Below are 19,925 nucleotides of genomic sequence, written 5' to 3' on the forward strand. Positions count from 1 at the left end.
ATCTGAACATCAGTCATTGTAAAGTATATACAAGTAAGCAGTCAATTTGGAACAACGCTACTACAAAACACTTGCAGATCAATCAGACACTCAAAATTTCAACAGCTTCTTTTTGGAGATGGAGAAGAATAAGTCTCTGCAAGGTGTGTCTGTCACCCACTCAAACATCACGATGACTTCATTCACACACAGGCCATTCAAGTCCATGGACTGGATGCCAGCTTAAGTTATTTGTTTGGTGAGCCCGCTGGTTAAGTCCACACAGGTCCGACAGATTACAGTTCATTTGTCCGTTTTGTCATGGATGTTGCAGAAAGAGCCTAGTGAGAAAGATTCTCACCAAGCTAACAAAACGGTACATGGGACCAGGATGACATGAGACGCCATTAGGCTTAATACCAGACGTGTAAACGCACTAATGTGAGTCAAATTCTGCTTATAACAAATGCATTTCCTACAGCCATATGCGATGCTTTTGGGGGAAAAACATTATTTGGCTAGGAGGACTTCCAGTTTACTGCCTGGATGTGAAATGAAGTTTTTTTAGGGGGAACATTTGGGACCCATTTTCAGCAAAATTAAAGGGTAAAGCATTGCTGTCCTGCTACCAAGAGCGGCATTACACAGGAGACACTCTCAGACAGTTAAATGGGTACGCATGTATTATCCAACACTCCCTGATGGAACCACAGAAATGGGACTGGATTGTGTGTTCTCCTTGAGTGAGTCAGTAAAATGTTGTCAGGTAGGGCTGTGGATGTGTGGTAGTTAAAATTCATATTAAAACCCCAAATGCTGTTTTCACACCATGGTCTTTCTATCAGATTGTCATTCTGTCCATGAAGTTGGGTGTGTTCAGATGCAACAGGACAAATTGATCTATCTGTTGCAGCCAGGCTGAGTGTATAATGTGTGATAGTCAAGTGAAGGTCCTTAAATTCCTGCCATTATAGTCCATTTGACCGAATCACTATATTTGTTAAATACTTTCAAATTGCTACAGACAGCTTGCTAAAAAATCACTATCATCTCTTAATACATCTCATTTTAAAAGATACATGTCCCTTTTCTGGTAAAAACAACAGATAAGCCTAAACAGGAATAGAGTACAAGAAGACAAGACAGAGCTACAAGTTAGCAAAAAACGGTTCATCCTGAGGCAGAACGACAGTGACCCATCTAGTAACAGGAAACTGACCGTAATACAAATGGGACATACGAAAGGAAATACTCTCATCACTCAAAAGATTATATAATCCAGTGCATGTATCGACTGTTGACATAAAAATACAAAGTGAGCAGCTAAGGTGGAGATGGCAACAAGAGCTTTGTTCCCTCTGTGTATGTGGTGTATGTGCTCCCCTACTTTTAGTCCACATCCACATCATAACTTCTACATCAATAAATTAACCTGTCTCTTGGAAATGATGCATTTCAAAAGCAAGCACACAAAACAGGGCAGCTGCAGAAGGTTAACAAAATCATTTCCCTTTGAGATACACTACAGTTTAATTGCACTGTAACCCACAAAATCTCCACCTGCACAAATGATGAAATGAACAAAAATGCATCAAACGTGCAACAGAACTGAACTAACTGGCTACAAATGAATTCCCTCATTTAAGACAAATACATTTTCAAACAATTTAAAAATGATTTTCACAAGAAGAGCACGCTATGAATGAGGACTTGAGATGTGTGCAGCTGAGGGTGAATGATGGTGCCCAGTCAAAACACATCTACAAGGAATGTTATGACTGAAGCAACAGCAATTCAGTTGATAATCAATGGAGCACATGCTCATCTCACGGGAAATTGGATAACAATGATTTAATAAATCAGGAAGGACTGGAAAAGAGATGGAGCACAAGCAAAAACAGCTACGACACTGTCTGTTGTTTGCCACATTATCAGCTTGTGTCTATGTTGGGAGTGAGGTTGATGGGTTGCTATTTAAAAACAGCTTATAAAACATCCTACCAATTCTTCTGTCTGTGTTTTGGGGGTGAAGGTGGGGTGACGCATTTCAATTTTAAAACAGCAGGTTACAAAACATGTTTTTCAACTGTGCACGATAATGGATAAATGAGTAAAGCTGAGCGTGAAACCTCTAGCCCCATAAATCTTCAGTTCGGCCAAACTTGTAGATCAGAGTGCTGCAGAGGGAAGACAGAGAGGTAAAAAGACTTACTTCAGAAAACATGCAGGGCATAGTGGTCTGCACAGGTCCACATAATCAATGCCATTTTCCATGACAAAGAAAAGGCCATTCAATCAGTGTTTTTTGATGGAAAATTCCACTGTATGATACTGCACTTCTGTACTATTAATCAAAAATGGTTCTTGCACAGTTGACATTTTTACTGGTTGGATTTTTCGAAGGGGAGCTTTTGCAAAGTTTACTATCCCAAAGTGGGGGGTTGTTTCCTTTGGGGTAAACTGCCATACTACTTTTTTGAAAATTCATGTTTCTTAATAAAAAAGATGAGATGCCTGTGTTATGCAACCTGTGTGCACACAACATCTTGTTCCTCATCTGATGTTAGCTCTAAGGGCAGAGAAATGTTGTATTGCTGTAAAGCTCATTGAGGCAAATTTGTAATTTGTGATATTGGGCTATACAAATAACACTGACTTGACTTCTAGTCCATTTTAGTAGATAAGTCAATGGAGAGATCATACAGGAAAAACTCAAACTACTTGAAAATTTCTATTTTTTCAAAGTGTGATTGGAGGGTGACAGCTGCTAATGTATTGGCAAGAGGGTAAGTTTTCATTTGAGAAAAAGTAAGCCTCATGCACTGTACTCAAAACACGCTGCTTGCGGCTGCAGCCTCTCTAGTCTCTGCCTCCTCAAACTATTAGTCACTATACAATTTGTTGTTACCCTTAGTCTTTGCTTCAGAGTCCGACCCACAACCAGATGTTTATCTCAGATTTTTTAGATGGCTGAAGGTTAGCCATCAAACCTCATAGTTACACAGGAAACATCCTGATGTGATGGCATGTCATCTACATTTGGCCAGTGGAAGAAGAAAAACACTCAGGACTCAAACATGCAAGGTGCATCACCAAAAAGCTCATTTGTTTTTCAAATGTCAAGTACTTTAGGGTCTGTTTTCCTTATATTTACATGCACAATAACACAGACTATTGGCTATTGGTTATGGTCTTGTTTTAGCTAAACTCTTTAAATGAGCTTATGATATCCTGCATCCTGAATCTCCTTGCTATGAATAAGTGACTTAAAAAAATGTAGCCTTTACTTTCAATCAGACTTAAGTCAAGGCAGTTATTACTCAATTATTGCTGGTCTACTTTACTGTAGACAACATTTGCAACTACTTTCCTTTTTTTACATTGTTTGATCTCTACGCTAAATCATATATGAATGCTTTTTTGTGAAAATAACATAAGACACAATCTATTTTATTGGTTAAGCACAGGTAATAAAATGCAATATGTGATCATACTATAATTTATTTGTAAACAGCCAGGAAGTTCAGCCATATCAATGAACCTCTCAAATTTCAAAACAAAACTGAATAGAAAAAGCGTCTCTTAATCACAGATACTGAGGAGGGCACTTACCATATAACTCTGATATATTATAATAGGTAGCTCAACTAAATGTGGAAAAAATGTCTGCTGTGGTGCTTTCAATGACAGGAAATCTGTTTACTGAAGTGAAGACAAAGTGTGAATCTTCTGCATCTGAACTCTCTCCTGTGCCATTTTTGTAAACAAGTGCTGAAGAAGAAAATGCTACATAATCAGCAACTGGCAGATTCACAGTAATTCTCGGGTAAATATTGTGTAGCCCTGCTTGGCAGGAGGTCAGGTGGTTTGTCTATTCATAACAAGCTGAATGAAGCTTCATGCTGTCCTCACCTGAAAAAGATGAAGGCGTTCTGAAAGAACACTGCCAATCCTGGCGCCACTTCCTTCTCTATGGAGACAAGAGACAAAACAGAATAATAACAGTAGTAGATAGTGGAGTTGTTTTGCTGAGAAACAGCCACATGTGTCTGTAAATAGCTGGGGTAGTCCTTGGAGGACATGATGAAAAGAAAGTGTCCAATTATCTGAGTCTTTTGTGCCCAGCAGGCGTTGGGAGCAGCAGACTGGAATGAGGAGCTGAGGCAGGTTTAACTGCAACGTGTGACAGGCAGACTTACAGGAGGCTGTTCCCAGAAGCTGCAGCACATGAGTCAGATACCATATCATATTGTTTAGATAATACCTGTGTAATTTTTTCATATCATATAATATGATATTGTGACATGTTGACATTTGTAATGTTACAAACAGCAACAAAAAGAACTGAAGAAAGTGTAGTTAGAAACAACAACTAGGCAAACTGAAACTACACGGTTTCTATTCTTCTATTTCACCTTCCTCACATGCATGTTCATGCAGCAACACTAGATAAGATAAGATATTCCTTTATTAGTCCCACGGTGGGTTCCATGAAATCAAGCATGGGACATGCCTTCTGTCTGTCAGTCCCACTTTTGCCACTAAATGGCCCTTGTGCGGTTCGCTCAACTCCCTGCAGGAAAGTAGAGCACATCAGTACTGCCAGCTGCAGTCTGATCACGGGAGCCAAGGGATGACGGCCTCCGGCTCCCACAATTTTATAGCCACTTTTCAAGGACTGTAACAACACGGTTTGGCTTAGCTTTGCCTTAAATGCCAGGTACAGCTACTCAGTGTTCAAACAGGAAACTGTGATTTCAAATATGCAAATAGAAATAGCACATCCATCTTCATAGCCATGAAATGCAGTCCCATAAAATGAAGTTTCATTTTCCAGATTTGAACAAAGCTACCTGTGCACTTCATACACACACTTTAGCCAGGTGCATTCTTGGTAACAGGGAGCCTTTAGACAAGAATCTCAACCCCACTGCTCCTCTGTATGCACAGCACAAACTAAAAGGTTATTTCAGAATCCAAGATGGACTTGATAGGTCTGGGTGGTGAGCGTCAAACACTGTCCCCTCCCTGTCTAGGTGCCACTTAACCACGGCTACAGGCTGCTGCTGACAACCAGTCTGCCTGCTCAGTCAGTTTCTGCAGAAAGAAAAAACCTACTTACTGATGAGCCGACATCATCGCTGGTGACGTGCTAGATTCATCATCCACAGCAGATTATTTAACAGAACTTAAGTTCATTAATTTCTCTCAACCAGGCTCACTGGGAGTACCACTCAATTTCACATTTGTGATATCGATCCTGAGCTCTTGGATGTCTAGGGTTATTGTTGAGTGATTATGGCACACTTCCTGTCTCACAACTACAATATAAAGTTCACCTGGCTTTTACGGCTCTATCTTTCACACTGCACTACCCGTTGCCACTACCCGCTACCTGTGAATTATGGATTTAGCAGCTTCCACTATCCCTAAACGGTATCTTGCGCCCACGCTACCCTCTATACATTATGCCGACCCCGTTATTTGCGCCTGGAGGTGTGTCCGTGGGCGTGTTTATGCGCTTTCCCTACAATTGCTATCTTGAGCACACACGTTAGGGAAAGCGGATAGCGGGTCCTCAGAACCACCCGCTATCCCATTTGGGCTTTTACAAGAGCGCGCCCAGGCGGCTTCAGTGTGCACCTCCACCTCCCCAGTTAACTCGCCTATAAAAAGCCACCTTGCTTTAGCCTCAGTTGAACCCCTGAGAAAATGGCAGAGATAGTACTAAATCGCGACCTTCCTCTCTCCATCACGGGTTTCGGTTTGAGGATTTGGGATAGCGCAGCCTGCTCTTAAAGGCAATGGCACCTGGCACACTGATTGGTTTAACTGGCGTAACGCCCAAACCCCGCCTATGCATAATGTAACGGGTAGCGCAGGTGTTTTAGGGATAAAGGCAGGTGTGCATGATAGCAACTTTTGCGGGGGAACACCTCTTACGCAATGCTACATCCCCAAATAACGGGTTTAGGGACTCTGACGCAAGATAAGGCCCTTAGAGCTCAAATAAACACAAGTCATTCGCCGCCCCTATCAGCTGGTTATGAAGCCACTCCAGGCTGCACATGGCTGTTTTATCTGATGACAGTTCTTATTGTTTGATCTGTTTCAAGGTTTTGGGGTATTGATCATAATGACAAACACATTAGTATGCCCTTTGCCAAAATGAATTTAAGCCTGGAACTCCTGCTTGTTGCTCTTCTTGCCCTGTTTTATTGCACTGTCACTATTAGGGATTAACAATACTCTACTGCTAAAAGAATACTTTTCAGACCAAATTAACACTGTTTATGCCCTTTTTTATTCTCTTGTGTTCGGTTCACTAAGGGCATGTTCACATCAAGTATGTCTGAATGCATGCAGCCAAACTCTGGAGTGTTTACTCCCTTTAATTCAGCTCATTTAAGCAGATGAAAACAATGCTATGATGTGGTTAGCACCCAATAACAGCACTGAGACGCCTGAACATGCATCTCTGTTGTCTTCCCAGATAAGTGCGGTGCAATTCATTATGATGAGAACATAATCTGAACCAACTACAGGAAATAACTCCAAAGCATAAGGGTTTATGGGTGTAAGGAAACAGATGGTGACATCTGATAGCGAGCTGCTAGAAAGCCAGGGAGGAAAAGCTACACCAAGGAGTGCAGACAAATCTGTTGAGCATGCTTTAAGTTACAGGGGATCAGCTTTGCGTTGCTGTGGTTTAAAATTAGCAATGTATTTTATGCCAAATCCACTGGAAGCAAAGCTAGTGAGAAATTCCACTTTCGTTATGTTTGTTTCCATCTGCTGTGCTAATGTACCATCTCCAAGTTGATAACAAACCTGTCAGCATACACTGAAACCCAGCTGGTATCAGACACATAAGGTGCTGCATCAGCACAGTTTTACTGTATCCTGCAACAATGAACAGTACAATGGAAAAAATGCAGCACTTGTACAGTACAGCACACTAGTGCAGTGGAAAAAGCATCTGAGTACATGTGTGTTTAAAAAAGTTTGAAAAGGCTGGGAAAAATAACCATCAGCAGGCAAAGTGTAGTGACACCTCCCAACAACGACACAAATTTGACTGAAGCCTTTTCTTTGAGCTGTGATCCTGTCCTGTGTATTTCACCATATCAGAAGATAAGCATGATTTATAGTTGCATTCACAAAAGGGAGAGGGACCTGTTGTGGCAGACTGTGATATGGAGGAAGAGCAAATAGGAATAAACAGGGCTGGAAAATGAATCAGCAAATATAGGGAAAGACCTACACCAAACGATCCAAGACATTTATTTGTCTCATGTGGAACAAGAATGTCAGATAAAATATGTAGGTGTGGGGCTGTTCAGAGACTTCAAAACCAGCAGATGTTTTTTTAAAATTGATTCTGGACCTGACTGGTAGCCACTGTAGTGACATGAGACGCCATGATGGCATCGAGATTCCTGCCTGGGAAATACAAAGTTGTTTTCTGAAGGCCCAAACATGGTCGACCACAAAACCCGTGTAATTTTTTTTTCATTTTTGAGGGGCTGGCATGCCTACCAGTTATGATGTATGACAGATGTTTTTGTATATTCTGAGAGAGTAGGTAGAGGTGTCTTATTGTACCAAATGTTAGTTTCCTATTTGGTGTAGTTCCTGAGATATTGACACCTGAAAATGGAGGAAAAAGAAGGACGCGCTAAAATCGCACAAAAATCGACACATAGCCCCCTCACTAAATTGGCCGTATCTCAAAAAGTATCCATCTGAGCAAACTAAAATTTTACAGTGTGCCTATTGGATAAATAAGGAACAACTGGTGAATTTTGAAGAATTTTTTTGAGACCCAAGTGCATGGGCCATTTGATGAAATGATGGGGAATGACCCATAAGTGTTCTGAAATCTCAGCTACCTTTTGATAACCTTATTTTACCTCACAAAATAATTGGTGGTTCTCAGGAATAACTGCACATCTATATGTGGGCCCTGGCGTGAAAAAGTTTGAGAATCCCGGCTGCTGAAGTCTCTTCATTCCTACCACCAGGGAGACGGTGCTGTCCCATTAAAAGCTCAATGAGCTGTTTTAGCAGCATCTTTCTCCCAGTGTCATATGTACTTCAAATTATAGAGCTGCAAAGCCTAAGTACTTTGTAAGTTTTTCCATTATAGTGAGGATCGTGGCAGTGTACTTTGTGAGGTATTCTATTTACATTATGTAATCCTTTGTGTTCAATTCTGTTAGAAGTTATGTTTTTACATCAAGTCCCTCTGACTCAAGCCCCTCATTCCCCACTGACAAATTGAATGAGTGAGCAAAAGAGTGGTGGTATTGTATGAATGGGTTCCTATGGCACAGCAGTGTGTTGCCAAATCAACTCTCATGCTGTGTGCCTTCAGATTTTTCTCAATTTTGTGTCTGTGTGTGAAGTCTATCAGTGGGCAGCTGAAGAGTGCACAGGAGCCTCAAGCTGAATCCAATTTAAAGCCCTACTGCTCCTTTCATCTGCCGGGCTCTATAACTATATTTTGAAGGTAGATGCTGTAAAACAGCCCGCGGGGGGTAATGCTCATTTGAAGCCAGACTGACATTGCTTCATTGATATTTTTTCCACCTTTGACAAAACAGGCACTGCCAACCATACTGTCAAATACGTGAAATTTATTTTTTGTGTTTGCAATGACACAAATGAGCCTTTTTTCTGATTACGGGTTAGGGTTAGATATGATGAGCATCACCTACTTTGTTGTCTTTCCTACAACTCTTGGAAAAAAATCTCCTATGTGAGCAAGCAAGCTCACTGGTATGAAGGCGATCATACACCAAACACCCTGACAGGTCAGTGCACTGTGGCAGACATGGGGCCATATCAGCAATACTGCAGTGTGGGAAAATGCAAACACAGAAACACTATATCTGGATGTGCAAGGTATGATTGTGCATCAAGCATAAGGCTGCCTGACTATGTGATTCCATTACTTTTATTTTGGATTTCCTTTTTTCCATATAGAGCTGCTATCTAAAGCCAATATTAACCACACATATATTTATAAATATATGTATATACATCCTTTTGTACAACAGTGCCCAAAGAAGCAAAGACTGCTTCTTCAATCATCTGCAGCAGAAAATATGGCACCAGTTAGCCAGATTACCATTAACTAACAAGGACATCAATAAAAGCAGTGTCTCTAACAACTAACTTTTGCTGCTGACAGTTAAACACCAGTTGTGTGTTCCAGCCAGCTAAAGTCTGCAGCAAGCCTCAACGTTAACAGGACCATTGCCTGAACTGTGGAGAAACAGCAGGTTGCACCAGAGCTCCCTTCTTCAATACAGATAAATTGGGAACCTGTGATGGTGGTCGATGGATTTCATTGAGTCAACCTGGCTGTTTGATCAATGCAGACAACTCTGGACAAGAGGTGACACATAATGACAGCATCATCTTCTGTACCAGGCATTCAGCAGGCTCTATTTTTTCCAAGATCTTTTTTAAGCTTCTGAGAGCTGGACTAGACTATGATTAACACAGCACACTGACACCACGCTTTCAGTCAAGATGGATGTGTCTGATATAATCGTGGACTTGAGGCTCAGCAGTATGAATCACTTGACTTCTGACAAAGTCATGAATTCAACTAAAGAAAAAATAATTCAAATAAATATTTTCTCTAAGCAATAAGCAGTCACTCTACATAAAGATCTAAAACCTGTAATTTTTAGTCTAGGTTTTTGAAATGCCACAAAACATGTACTGTGTACATCATGAGCCCATGAGACAGAAAATGTTCATTCCGTATGTCACACTGCCATGCCTAGAATCAGACAATGTATGACAATATATTTAATTCTTATATTAACATTACATTATAGCACCTTAGTATTAGTCATTTTTCAGACAGGTTGGTTCATTTGTAAGTGAAGAGATAAAATAAGGCACAGGTTAGCTCAATTTATGCCCGTGTGGACAAATCAGTGTCATCTAGTCATCGAGTTTTAAAGGAAGTGAGAAATTTTATTGCTAATTATTTTAATTCCTAAACCAGGTTCCATGCCTTTTTCACCAAGTTGTGGTCACAAAATTGGACACCAAATGCTGTAATGAGATTTGTAATTTTGCATTAATTTAAATATTTACACATTTATATTTTCTTAGAAAGGACCCATACCAGCATAAAATCTACAAAATGTACACTTCTCTGCTAATGTTTGCAAAGTAGAGCAAGTAGTCGTATTTAGAGCTGCACTATCAATTTTTCTACCCTCTAATTAGGACTAGATGCTTTGAATGTAAGTACTAGTATAATAGAAAGAATGGCAGCTCCTTGTCACACTTGAATTTATTGGAGGTTTTCATGTTTCAGGGTTTCCTCCCCCCGCTCGAATGCATCTCAATGGTTGATTTGACGTTGAGCTTGATCTTGCATAACTTGGTTAGTGGTGCTTTTTTTGTAATCCCACTTCTGAAAAATCGGAGTGTGACATTTCTCTTTTTTGCTATCATCACTGTGTTTACAAACCGACCACACTCCTCTGTACGTGAGCTCTGCTCTGTTACTCTTCCTCTTCCTCATTTTGACTTTTAATGGCGGTTGGCAAACATTGAAATGGTTACCACTACCAAGTGGGTGGGAGTGTAGTTACAAGATCTGGTCTCCCAGATCCCAGTTATGACGATTAAATAATATGCTAACATTATGAGTACTGATTTGATGATGATGTACTCTTTTCTGCTCTTTCTCTACTCCCTATTAAATGCTTTCTTTGTATAAACACATGGTAAAAGCCTCCAGTGGCACACAGTAATAATTGCCAAGGTTATAATCTTAAAACACTATGCTTACAGGACAGACTGCTCACTCTTCTCTCCCACACTCTAAGACACTTACGTTTTATCCTCTTCAGGTGCTACAGGTACTTTATTGGAAGTTTCTTTCATTTTACATCCTAAATGATCAATGGTTAAAACACTTGAATGGCATGCCATGGCCTCCTTCACAGGAACAATATTGTCTCGATTTGCCACCACTATTAACTAACATTCCTTTCATCCTTATTCATCCACCCACACCGCTAATCTCCACTGCATTCCACTGCGAGAAACATGCCTGTGTCAGTCCTTACAGGTTTCCACCTTTTCAACACCAGGATCAACACCCACTCATGAAACACCCATTTTTTACATTTTACTCTCTGCAATCAAACAGATAATCGATGAAAATAAAACACAACCAATCAAAGTATTACTTTCGCCCTTTCAAACTAGCCCAATTTGATGTGAGGACAGCAAACCTGCCAACATTGTTTCCAACAAAAACTGAAACAAAAGTTCCAGATCACATGACCTGAAGAGTAAAAAGACCAACCAACCAAACCAATCTCTATAGGTCATGAGCAGGGCTAAAAATGAGCATTCTGGCTTTCTGATTCTCATTACAGCTTATTTTCTCAAAGCACTGATTCTCTATCTTATGCCTCTGATGCACTGCTTTGGGGGGGGGTGGTGGTGGTGGTGGTGGCGGTGGTGTGTGTGTGTGTGTGTGTGTGTGTGTGTGTGTGTGTGTGTGTGAAAGAAAAACTACTGAAGAACATTAAATGAAATTGAAAAATAAAAACAAGCAAGAAATATGCAAGGGTGGACAAACAAAGAATCTATGCTAGAAAATAAAATCAAGAAAAGGAAGAAATATAGTACACAGACATACAGAGAGGGACACAGAGAGACTGTGACAAAGAAACAGAAAAAAGAGGAATAAGAAAGAAAAAACAAAACAAAATGGAGTCTGACACTCACTGGGCACCACAAAGCCACCAAACAGGATCCAGATGGAGGCGATGAGCGAGCCGAACATCATCATGAAGCCGATGAACAGCCAGAGACGAGCTCCTGCAGGGAAAGAAACAAGCTAATCACTTGCATTACAACACTTACTAATTACTCTTCACTGCTACACATCACAAACATACACATCAATACAGAGGGATGCCTGTTCACACTTGGGTTTAACATCCATCTCAGAGGTCTTAAAGACTTAACTGGTACTAGATGACTCTGCTCATTTACGGCCTTGTTCCTACCTGGTATTAACATCTGTCCAGAGCAATTTTTTTTTTTTTACTTCCAAGCACAAACAATTACAGCTTCATTGTTTGGAATACAAGAGTGAGGAGAATGAAGCGATGGAGCAGACAGGCAGGCAGTTGGAATAAGAACCACAAACAACAACAACAAATCCAATCACAAGTGTTCACTGGAGAGGCAACCCAGTGGCTCACAGTGTAGCGCACATAATGCATACTACTGAGGCTAACTTAGCCACAACAGCCTGGGTTGATTCCAGCCCAGGTACTTTGCTGCATCCCATCCCCTCACTTTACCTTGTCTTTCCAGTCTCCTGTCTACACTGTGTCTGTCTAAAGCCAGAACTAGACTACATTATTTTTTTCAACAACAAGAAGACTGAGCAGCACACACTTCACAACTGAATCCAGGACCACATTAGTTTCTTTTGTGCACACAAATAACAATAGCTGTCATTGAGGAAATTTAAAAAAAAAAAAAAAAAGATTTCTCCCATGGTAGTCTGACACCAAGGCAGGCATTATGTCATACTGCTTTATTTTTAGTTGTTGCTTGCCCCTGCTGTTGTTTCTACAGGGACCATTAACCATGGTGATGTTAGTGCCTCACTTTGCCCTAGGATGTCAAATGATCCCATCTTGCGCCAAATGCTCGGAAATGTATCTCTGGTGGATGAATCAATAACCAAGCACACACACCAGTGGCATTTTCAAATGATAACCTCTGAATGCCTCTCAATCTCTCTGCTATAGCTCATGCTGCTTCACTGGAAAGGCTCTGCTACACTTAGACAGACCCGAACCTTTATTCATGTCATCAGACTGTCAAAATGGCTGCTGTCAAAGGTGTCAATAGTGGTGCAGAATACCTATGCAGAGGTAAGTTTTTCTAATTCATAAATTTACTTCAGCTGTGAATATCGTGACAGAGCCCCATTACTGCTGTTTATCTCGGCAGATATGTCAGATCAGCAGAGAAAACCATAATTCTTCCCTGCACAGTTCTGTATATTGCAGGGGAAAGAAGTAACAATCATGCACTCCTACTGCTGTAACTACAATGCTGGCCATGATAAACCAAATCATATCAGATGGAAACTGGCTTTCATAACCACTGTAATAATTGCTAAGCCGGTGTGTGATTCACAGGCTGCATATTAAACATATTTTCACAAATTTCCAATATTGAGCAATACCCTGGGGCACAATGTAACTTTATCTCTGGATTACTAATTATTTGCTTTACTGTAGTGATGTGCGGTTTGCAGTTATATGTGCAGGCACCGAGGATACTCCACAGATCAGGCAGTTCGGGTCATAAAAATTAACATTTGGATGGGTTTCAGGTGGGTGAAAAAAATTCTTTTTGGGTTTATCAAATGCTTGCAGCAATCATCCTGGGGCAGAAATGGTAACTGTGCCTCCCCATTAAGAGAGAAGCTGTGCACATGAGGCACAGCAGCGTATCACTGATTATTCATTGATTATTTAAATCTCAAGGCACACCTGCGGAATTAGGAGTAAAGCAGTTGTCCTCCTCACAAAATCCTGAGTGGTCTAAACAAATAAGTTCAGAAGCCTAAAGCTTAATTCTGTTTCCTCTCTCCTGTCAAGTTTATAACTACAGTTTTTAGTTTTGCTGCTTAAATTTCTCACAATATTTGCTGCAGTGTTATTACTGTGCACATGGAAACATTTAAAGATTTGAGTATCTGCTTTCAGTAATTGTAAAGTAAATCTTTAAAGAAAACACTCATAAATCATTACAACATGCAATACAGGTAGAGGTGGAGTGAAATGTCCATGCTGTTGTGCATCATCATCATTAGAAAACAGTACATCCATAACCAGCATCATAACTAATAACTGCAAAGCTAATGTTCGAGTCTCAGGCTCATTAAACATTTTCACCTTGTTTCCAATGAGACCGTAACTTCATCTATTGATTTGTAATAATGTCATATTTTTCATTAGTCAACAATTTATTCAATATGCTGTGAGACTAGAGGAGGTGGCATTTTTGCACTGAAGTGTGCTTTTCTGAACTGCTTTCACAATACACAAATGGGTCAAAAGGGTGGGAGTACAAAGAAAACATTAATGCTAGTAACAAAACTGTATTTCGTGTTTATGAATAACAAGGCACAGACACACACACAGTAGAAGAAACACACCTGTTCTCCCAAGGCAGCCCTCTCCATATGTGTCCCCTCTCACCTGGCCATTAGAAACTGCATTGATCCTGAAAATTGAGAGACAATCAGAGTTAGGATACAAAGAGGGAGGGAATCCGTCTAAAAGCAAGACTACCCATGATAACAATGCTACATTGTGGCCATTAGTAACTGCTCTGACAACTGCCTTGTTAAAACTGCGGGTCATGACTCCATTATGTGAAGTCACTAGATGCATTCGGTGTCACTTTAGTGAACTGGAAAGTGATTTTGTAGACCATTGTTTGACTGAGTTTGGATTTGATCTCTCTGAAGACCAACTCTGTAGATCTGATATCTGACTGTAGTCAAACTAACTTTTTTATTCAAGGGTGTGGGAAAACACATGACCTGGTAAGTCTACAAACAGGAAAAAACCTACAACCTCGGTGAGATAAATCAAACTGAGCTTAAATTATCATGGGTTTGTGGGTCACTACAGAACTAAAGAATAACAAGATACAGCAGAGAAAAATACAATATGAAATACAAGAATATAGCACAAGATATTCACATAAACATAAACCACAAGCAACTATTGACTTATTAGGAATTACAGCCAGTTTTTTACAGACACCCAAGAAACTGGACAAACTATACATAATATACATAACTATATTTATAAGGATTATATCCAAAATTTGGATTAAAATTCTTTGCAGTCTATGACAGCCTGAAAAAAATATGAATATTGTGTCAATGTCCAAATACTTATGGACTGTATGAACTGTATGTTTATGACTCTCTTCCATCAAACGTCCAGTGGATAAGCAAGAGAAACTGGTTTCTAATGACGCCATCACTAAAAAATTAAAATGGTTTTAATGGCCCAACATTTTCATGATGCCAAATCTACAATAAACTGAGTTCTAACTAATGACTCACTTTGAATTTTTTTGACAATTTTGTTTCAGGATAAAATTTTAATTTACATGAGGCAGCCAACTTGACCAACGAATCAATTCAGCTAATGAATTCAAAACGTTAAAAACTGTGAAAGATGTTCCAGCAGCTTTTTTTTAGTATGGTTATTCATTCTGTCAACAAGTAAAATATGTTTAATATTCAAGTCTGTAGCGTAAATGCGCTCTCTCAGACAGATGCACACAGAGATGGACATCGATCTACAAGCCACAGCGACCAGTGCTTACATGAAGAATGCTATGGTGGAGAAGACCCCACATGTGTGGAAGGCATGGTTCATCTGCTCCTGGGTTGGGTATATCACCGCAGCATCAATCATGATCCACCAGCCTGTGAAGAACTGGGAAAGACAGAACATTACAAGGTTTACATTCACAGTGTTTGAATTTGTAAGCTACTAGTCCTTCATTTGACTTCATGTCCTCCTTTCCATTTTGCCATGGGGGAAGGGATGGGAGGGAGGGATTAAAAATGATAGATAGGAAGAGATAGAAAGATAGTGAGAGACAGAGCAAGGATGAAAATTGGCACAGCTCTAAAAAGGTCAACTTAATCATAGCATCAACGAGAGAGAGAGAGAGAGAGAGAGAGAGAGAGAGAGAGAGAGAAAGAAAGAGAGAGAGAAAATATTGTTTAATGGGCAAAAGGACACACACAGGCAAACACAATCAGTGTTTCCTCTACCACAGGTTATTGCCATAAAATTTATATCATGCAAATCATGGGCTGGTAACTGTGCTGTAAAATGCTGAATCTTTCCATAACTGGCAGCTTGCAGCATGTCTACACCACAAGCATCATGTCACCATCACACTAATGAGATGCTTCTAGTGAAAGTGATGTGACTACATGTACTCGTTTTGTGGGGTTACTGTGTGCATTTCAATGAGTAAATCGAGTAGCGAGGCAGCAGCCAATCTTTCTGCACAGTGCAGAGTTTGAAGTCAGCCCAAATTCGACCTGGTTGGTACCAGTCGAAACCCGCCAGGTTCATTCAAAAAAAGTCCAAAAGTTGCTTTAGCCTGTACCTGTCTGTATGTATCAATCTTGTGTTTATGTGGGTATTGTGAAGAAAAGACCTGAAGCATTAGTGTCCTCCCAATGAAGATGAATGGATGAATAATGAGAGTGGGGCTGTACCTGACTCAAAATTTTTAAAATGACTTGTCAACTGGGAGAGCTCATAGCTGTCAGTCGGTCACACACACACAAAAAAAAAAAAAAACCACTACTGTGCAATAGGTAAAGCGTAGCACCATACACACTCTTTCCCTAGACCACTGACCAAAACCCCTGCAACGACAGAGGCTACAGCATTCCTCCTCTCCCCCCAGTCGATGCATTCACACTCCGGCCAGCGGAAGTTATCCAGAAAGCCAGCCATCTGCAGCCCTCGTCCTTCTCCTCTGATCCTTCACAGCGGAACTGGTCCTCCTCCCCCTGGCACCTTCTGTGACTGCAGCTGCTTCGCCTGCCCCTCTGCACAGACTGTGGGCTGCTCTGCTTCCAACTGAGGAGATCAATTGCTCTGTCAAAGTTGCCTGTGGAGGACACAGTAAAGCATATGTCATCAACTTCATTCTTCCAACATACACAACCACCAATCCAATATATATTGGGCAGGTTTCACAGACACGAAAACAAGTCTAAAGCTGTCTAGACCTGTAACATTTTTAAAAGAGGGCTCCAGAGAGCTGAGCTGGATGATTCTCTCCTGGTTTGCCTCAGCATTTTATTTTTGGCTAGCTTGTCAGCAAAGTTACTCACTTGGGACAGCCTGACCTTGGACCTTTTCTTAATTGTTTCAATATAATATTCCAGGAGATATAAATCAAATATACCAATCAGTTCTTACCTACATAATACTACCTTTGCCTTTTTCCCCACAAACTTCTTCCACCCAACCAGTAAGTGCTACTGTGAACAGTAGGGAGCAATGTGAGCAATTAACATTTTATTACATTATTGTGCTACTTGCTTGGTCATGTGTGTGCCGAATTAAAGAACGACTTCTCATCAACCAATAAAATACTTAAGTCATGTTATAACAGGACTGTACCTCTGCAAATAAACAAGGTCAGCCATAACTGTCGCATTTTTAGAGGGAGTTTGGTGTTAGTAAGTTACTTCCCTTCAATGTTGCAAGAGTGAGCGACATGTACCACGTTTGCGCACAACTGTAGACTTAAACATATCCATAAATCCCACCTCCAGACCCCTGTAAGCATATATATTATACATTATATCAGCTGTGACAGGGACACTTGTCAGCCCCGAGGTGACCAGACGGCAAAACACTGGGTACTGTTCATTACTGTGGTTTGTAGGTCAAGTGTAGCACAGCTAGGTTCATTAGCATAAAGCATGGCTTCTGGTTTTCAGGTTGAACACAGCACCAAAAAATAACGTTAACTAAACGGTGTAGACTTTGGGGAGTCATACTAATGACTAAGAGCAAAAGTCATCGCACCACAGAGTCCATGGGTTTTGATACAAAGCTATGGCAGCCTGGGTTAGCTCTGTACATTAGCTAGCAAACTAACGTGTAACGTTAGCTAATAGGGTTCGCTTTTTGATATCATTAACGTCAATTAAAACTACGCAAAACGTCCCTGTATGAACGTGTGCAGCATACAACCAACTCCACAATATATTTTTTCTTCGTGCTAATTTGCCAAGGTAAATGAAGATAACGCTATGCTCACCTTGTCAGTGTGCAGAGGCTGCTTTCAGTTTCCATTTAGCATTTGATGCTACTTGGCTAGCTGCAACCACAGCGTGCTGTGTGGGGGCGTGATAACAATCCTCGGCTCAAACCAGTGAAGCCTCCCTTAGCTGGAGACAGTCCATGGAACTGGGTGAGAGGAAACTTCATCACTGATGTACACGACAGTTTTACAGTTTCCCTTCTGATGGCGAAGGGTACAGAAAGAGACAGTAGGACTGATCTCTAGTCTGCAGACAAATTATTCTAAAACTGTATATCCGCTGCAACACGGTTCCTCTGCATGTTCTCCTTTGTGGGGTTGCTTTGCTTTGAAATGCACAAAGAAGTCGTGGGGGGATTCGTTTAATAACTAACGAAATAAACCAGATTAATCTGCAGACGTCCGTGTAGAAACAATGCTTTGATGGAGATACTACAAACAGGACAATATGCTAGGAAACTATATGTTTAGTTGGCTATTTTCATCATTCACAATCCAAGACCAATGTTTGGATTACTTTGAAACAATTTATGGCAAATGCCTATTGTGAAAGGATTTTTTTATTTATTTATTTATTTTTTTTACATTTCTGAATCTCAAGCATGTCAATGTTAGTCCCCAGACCCCATCTGATTGGCTTTAGCTAGTGTGATTGCATTATTACAGCATTACCCACTTTCATCAAGATTACATCACATATTTGAAAACCATTGGGGGTTTGTATACATGTTCATGTCAAGGATCCCCAAATCAGACATTCATTAGAAGCCTATGTAATAGGTTTTCTCCCACAGACCCCTACACAAGAGCTTAGTTGTTGAATTAGATTTGACTGCATCTTGAATTAAGACCAGCTATAAAGGAAGGACCAGTCGATGTATAACATTCCCATCAGTATTGAGAAGGTTTCAGGTGTTAAACTCAAATGAGATTCATCATTTTGTAATCTTAGCTGATCTGAGCCAGGAAATCCAATTCACCATCATGCACCCCCCTCAGACTCTGTGGAAATTAAATAAGCTGCGGCATTGTTTTCTTCATAGAATTTCTGTCGGAGGAACCACAGGAACATCCTTTCAGGAAGTGTTTTCATGTGCAACAATAACAGACATGTTGGCCAAGATTATCTGCCTCCAAAAATATCACAGCACTTTTTGGTAGATGCTCCAAAAAACTGTTTACTCACTCAAGTGATGTTTCTATCAATTATTTTAAGCCTTATTTACATATTTATGTTAAATTTAAATAGAAATGTGTAATTGTTTGAAAGCTACATGCCTTGACACACCAAGACCCCTGTCTCACTCAGGTGGTCAGGTGATGTGGAACAGTCTTAGCTTAAAAAAAATAATAATAATAATAATAATTAAAAAAAAAAAAAAAAAAGTTTCTTTACTACTTTGCAGTGAAAGTAATACCTTTTATTAAATAAGAAACAACAGTACAGGTCATTGTAGCAAGTTGATATTTTTTTCAAATCATGTTATACTTCAGTATGAACAAAGTAATAAACTTTTGGATATTGGGAAAAACCAGGCATATTTCACTGTATTACGTATGTTTATTTAGAAATGGTTTTACTTCAGTTACAATGTATATTTTTAATGACATTTAAATGAGGGTTTAAATGACATTTTTATGAAAACGTTGGGGATTATTATTACTCCTTTATGTTGTATGCTCAGCAGAAAACAACAGTTTCCACTTTCACATTATCTGACTTTTTATGCGAGAAGAGACATAACGGTGTGCATGACAGTTCAATCAGTTTTATGTCCAATCAGTGTTTGTAAAGTCTTTGTTTACTCTCGTGAGTGTAAACAGTGAATTATGATAGTAAATCATAATGGTAATTATATTTTTAAGGAACAAATTCAAACACCACATTGGTAGGGACAAAACTCTCAGATATTGCCTTACAACAATAATGTTTGTATCTTTTCACGTGTCTCAGATTTTAATAACATGTTAGTGCATGGCAGTTTGATTTTTTTTTTTTTTTTACAGTCTCATACTACCAGAACAGTGCTGTCCCCAGA

At 40.0% G+C, this 19,925-nt stretch overlaps 1 protein-coding gene across 2 annotated transcripts; it reads right to left on the reverse strand.

Annotated features, from left to right (window-relative positions):
- Nucleotides 1–547: 547 nt before the first annotated feature.
- LOC115379493 (transmembrane protein 50B) lies at nt 548–18,040 on the reverse strand. 2 transcript variants are annotated; one of them, XM_030080208.1, is made up of 7 exons: nt 17,884–18,040; nt 16,464–16,719; nt 15,406–15,518; nt 14,216–14,283; nt 11,755–11,847; nt 3,892–3,949; nt 548–2,156 (listed from the first exon to the last, which is right to left on the reverse strand). In XM_030080208.1, exons 2-7 carry the CDS (start codon nt 16,560–16,562, stop codon nt 2,111–2,113), a joined length of 477 nt encoding a protein of 158 aa, XP_029936068.1. In that variant the 5' UTR covers nt 16,563–16,719; nt 17,884–18,040; the 3' UTR covers nt 548–2,110. The 2 variants fall into 2 exon arrangements, with proteins under 2 accessions (XP_029936068.1, XP_029936069.1); XM_030080209.1 differs by lacking the exon at nt 17,884–18,040 and adding an exon at nt 17,341–17,376.
- Nucleotides 18,041–19,925: the final 1,885 nt, after the last annotated feature.

The sequence above is a fragment of the Myripristis murdjan genome, chromosome 21, assembly GCF_902150065.1.
Source record: "Myripristis murdjan chromosome 21, fMyrMur1.1, whole genome shotgun sequence".
NCBI classification, from domain to species: Eukaryota; Metazoa; Chordata; class Actinopteri; order Holocentriformes; family Holocentridae; genus Myripristis; species Myripristis murdjan.

Coding starts and splice junctions, on each gene's coding strand:
- LOC115379493 (XM_030080208.1), bottom strand. CDS start 16,562: ATGGCTGGCTTTCTGGATAACTTCCGCTGGCCGGAGTGTGAATGCATC. Junction 15,519..16,463: donor CTGTCGTTGCAGGGGTTTTG/GTCAGTGGTCTA, acceptor TGTCTTTCCCAG/TTCTTCACAGGCTGGTGGAT. Junction 2,157..3,891: donor AACGCCTTCATCTTTTTCAG/GTGAGGACAGCA, acceptor TTCCCTCTGCAG/CACTCTGATCTACAAGTTTG.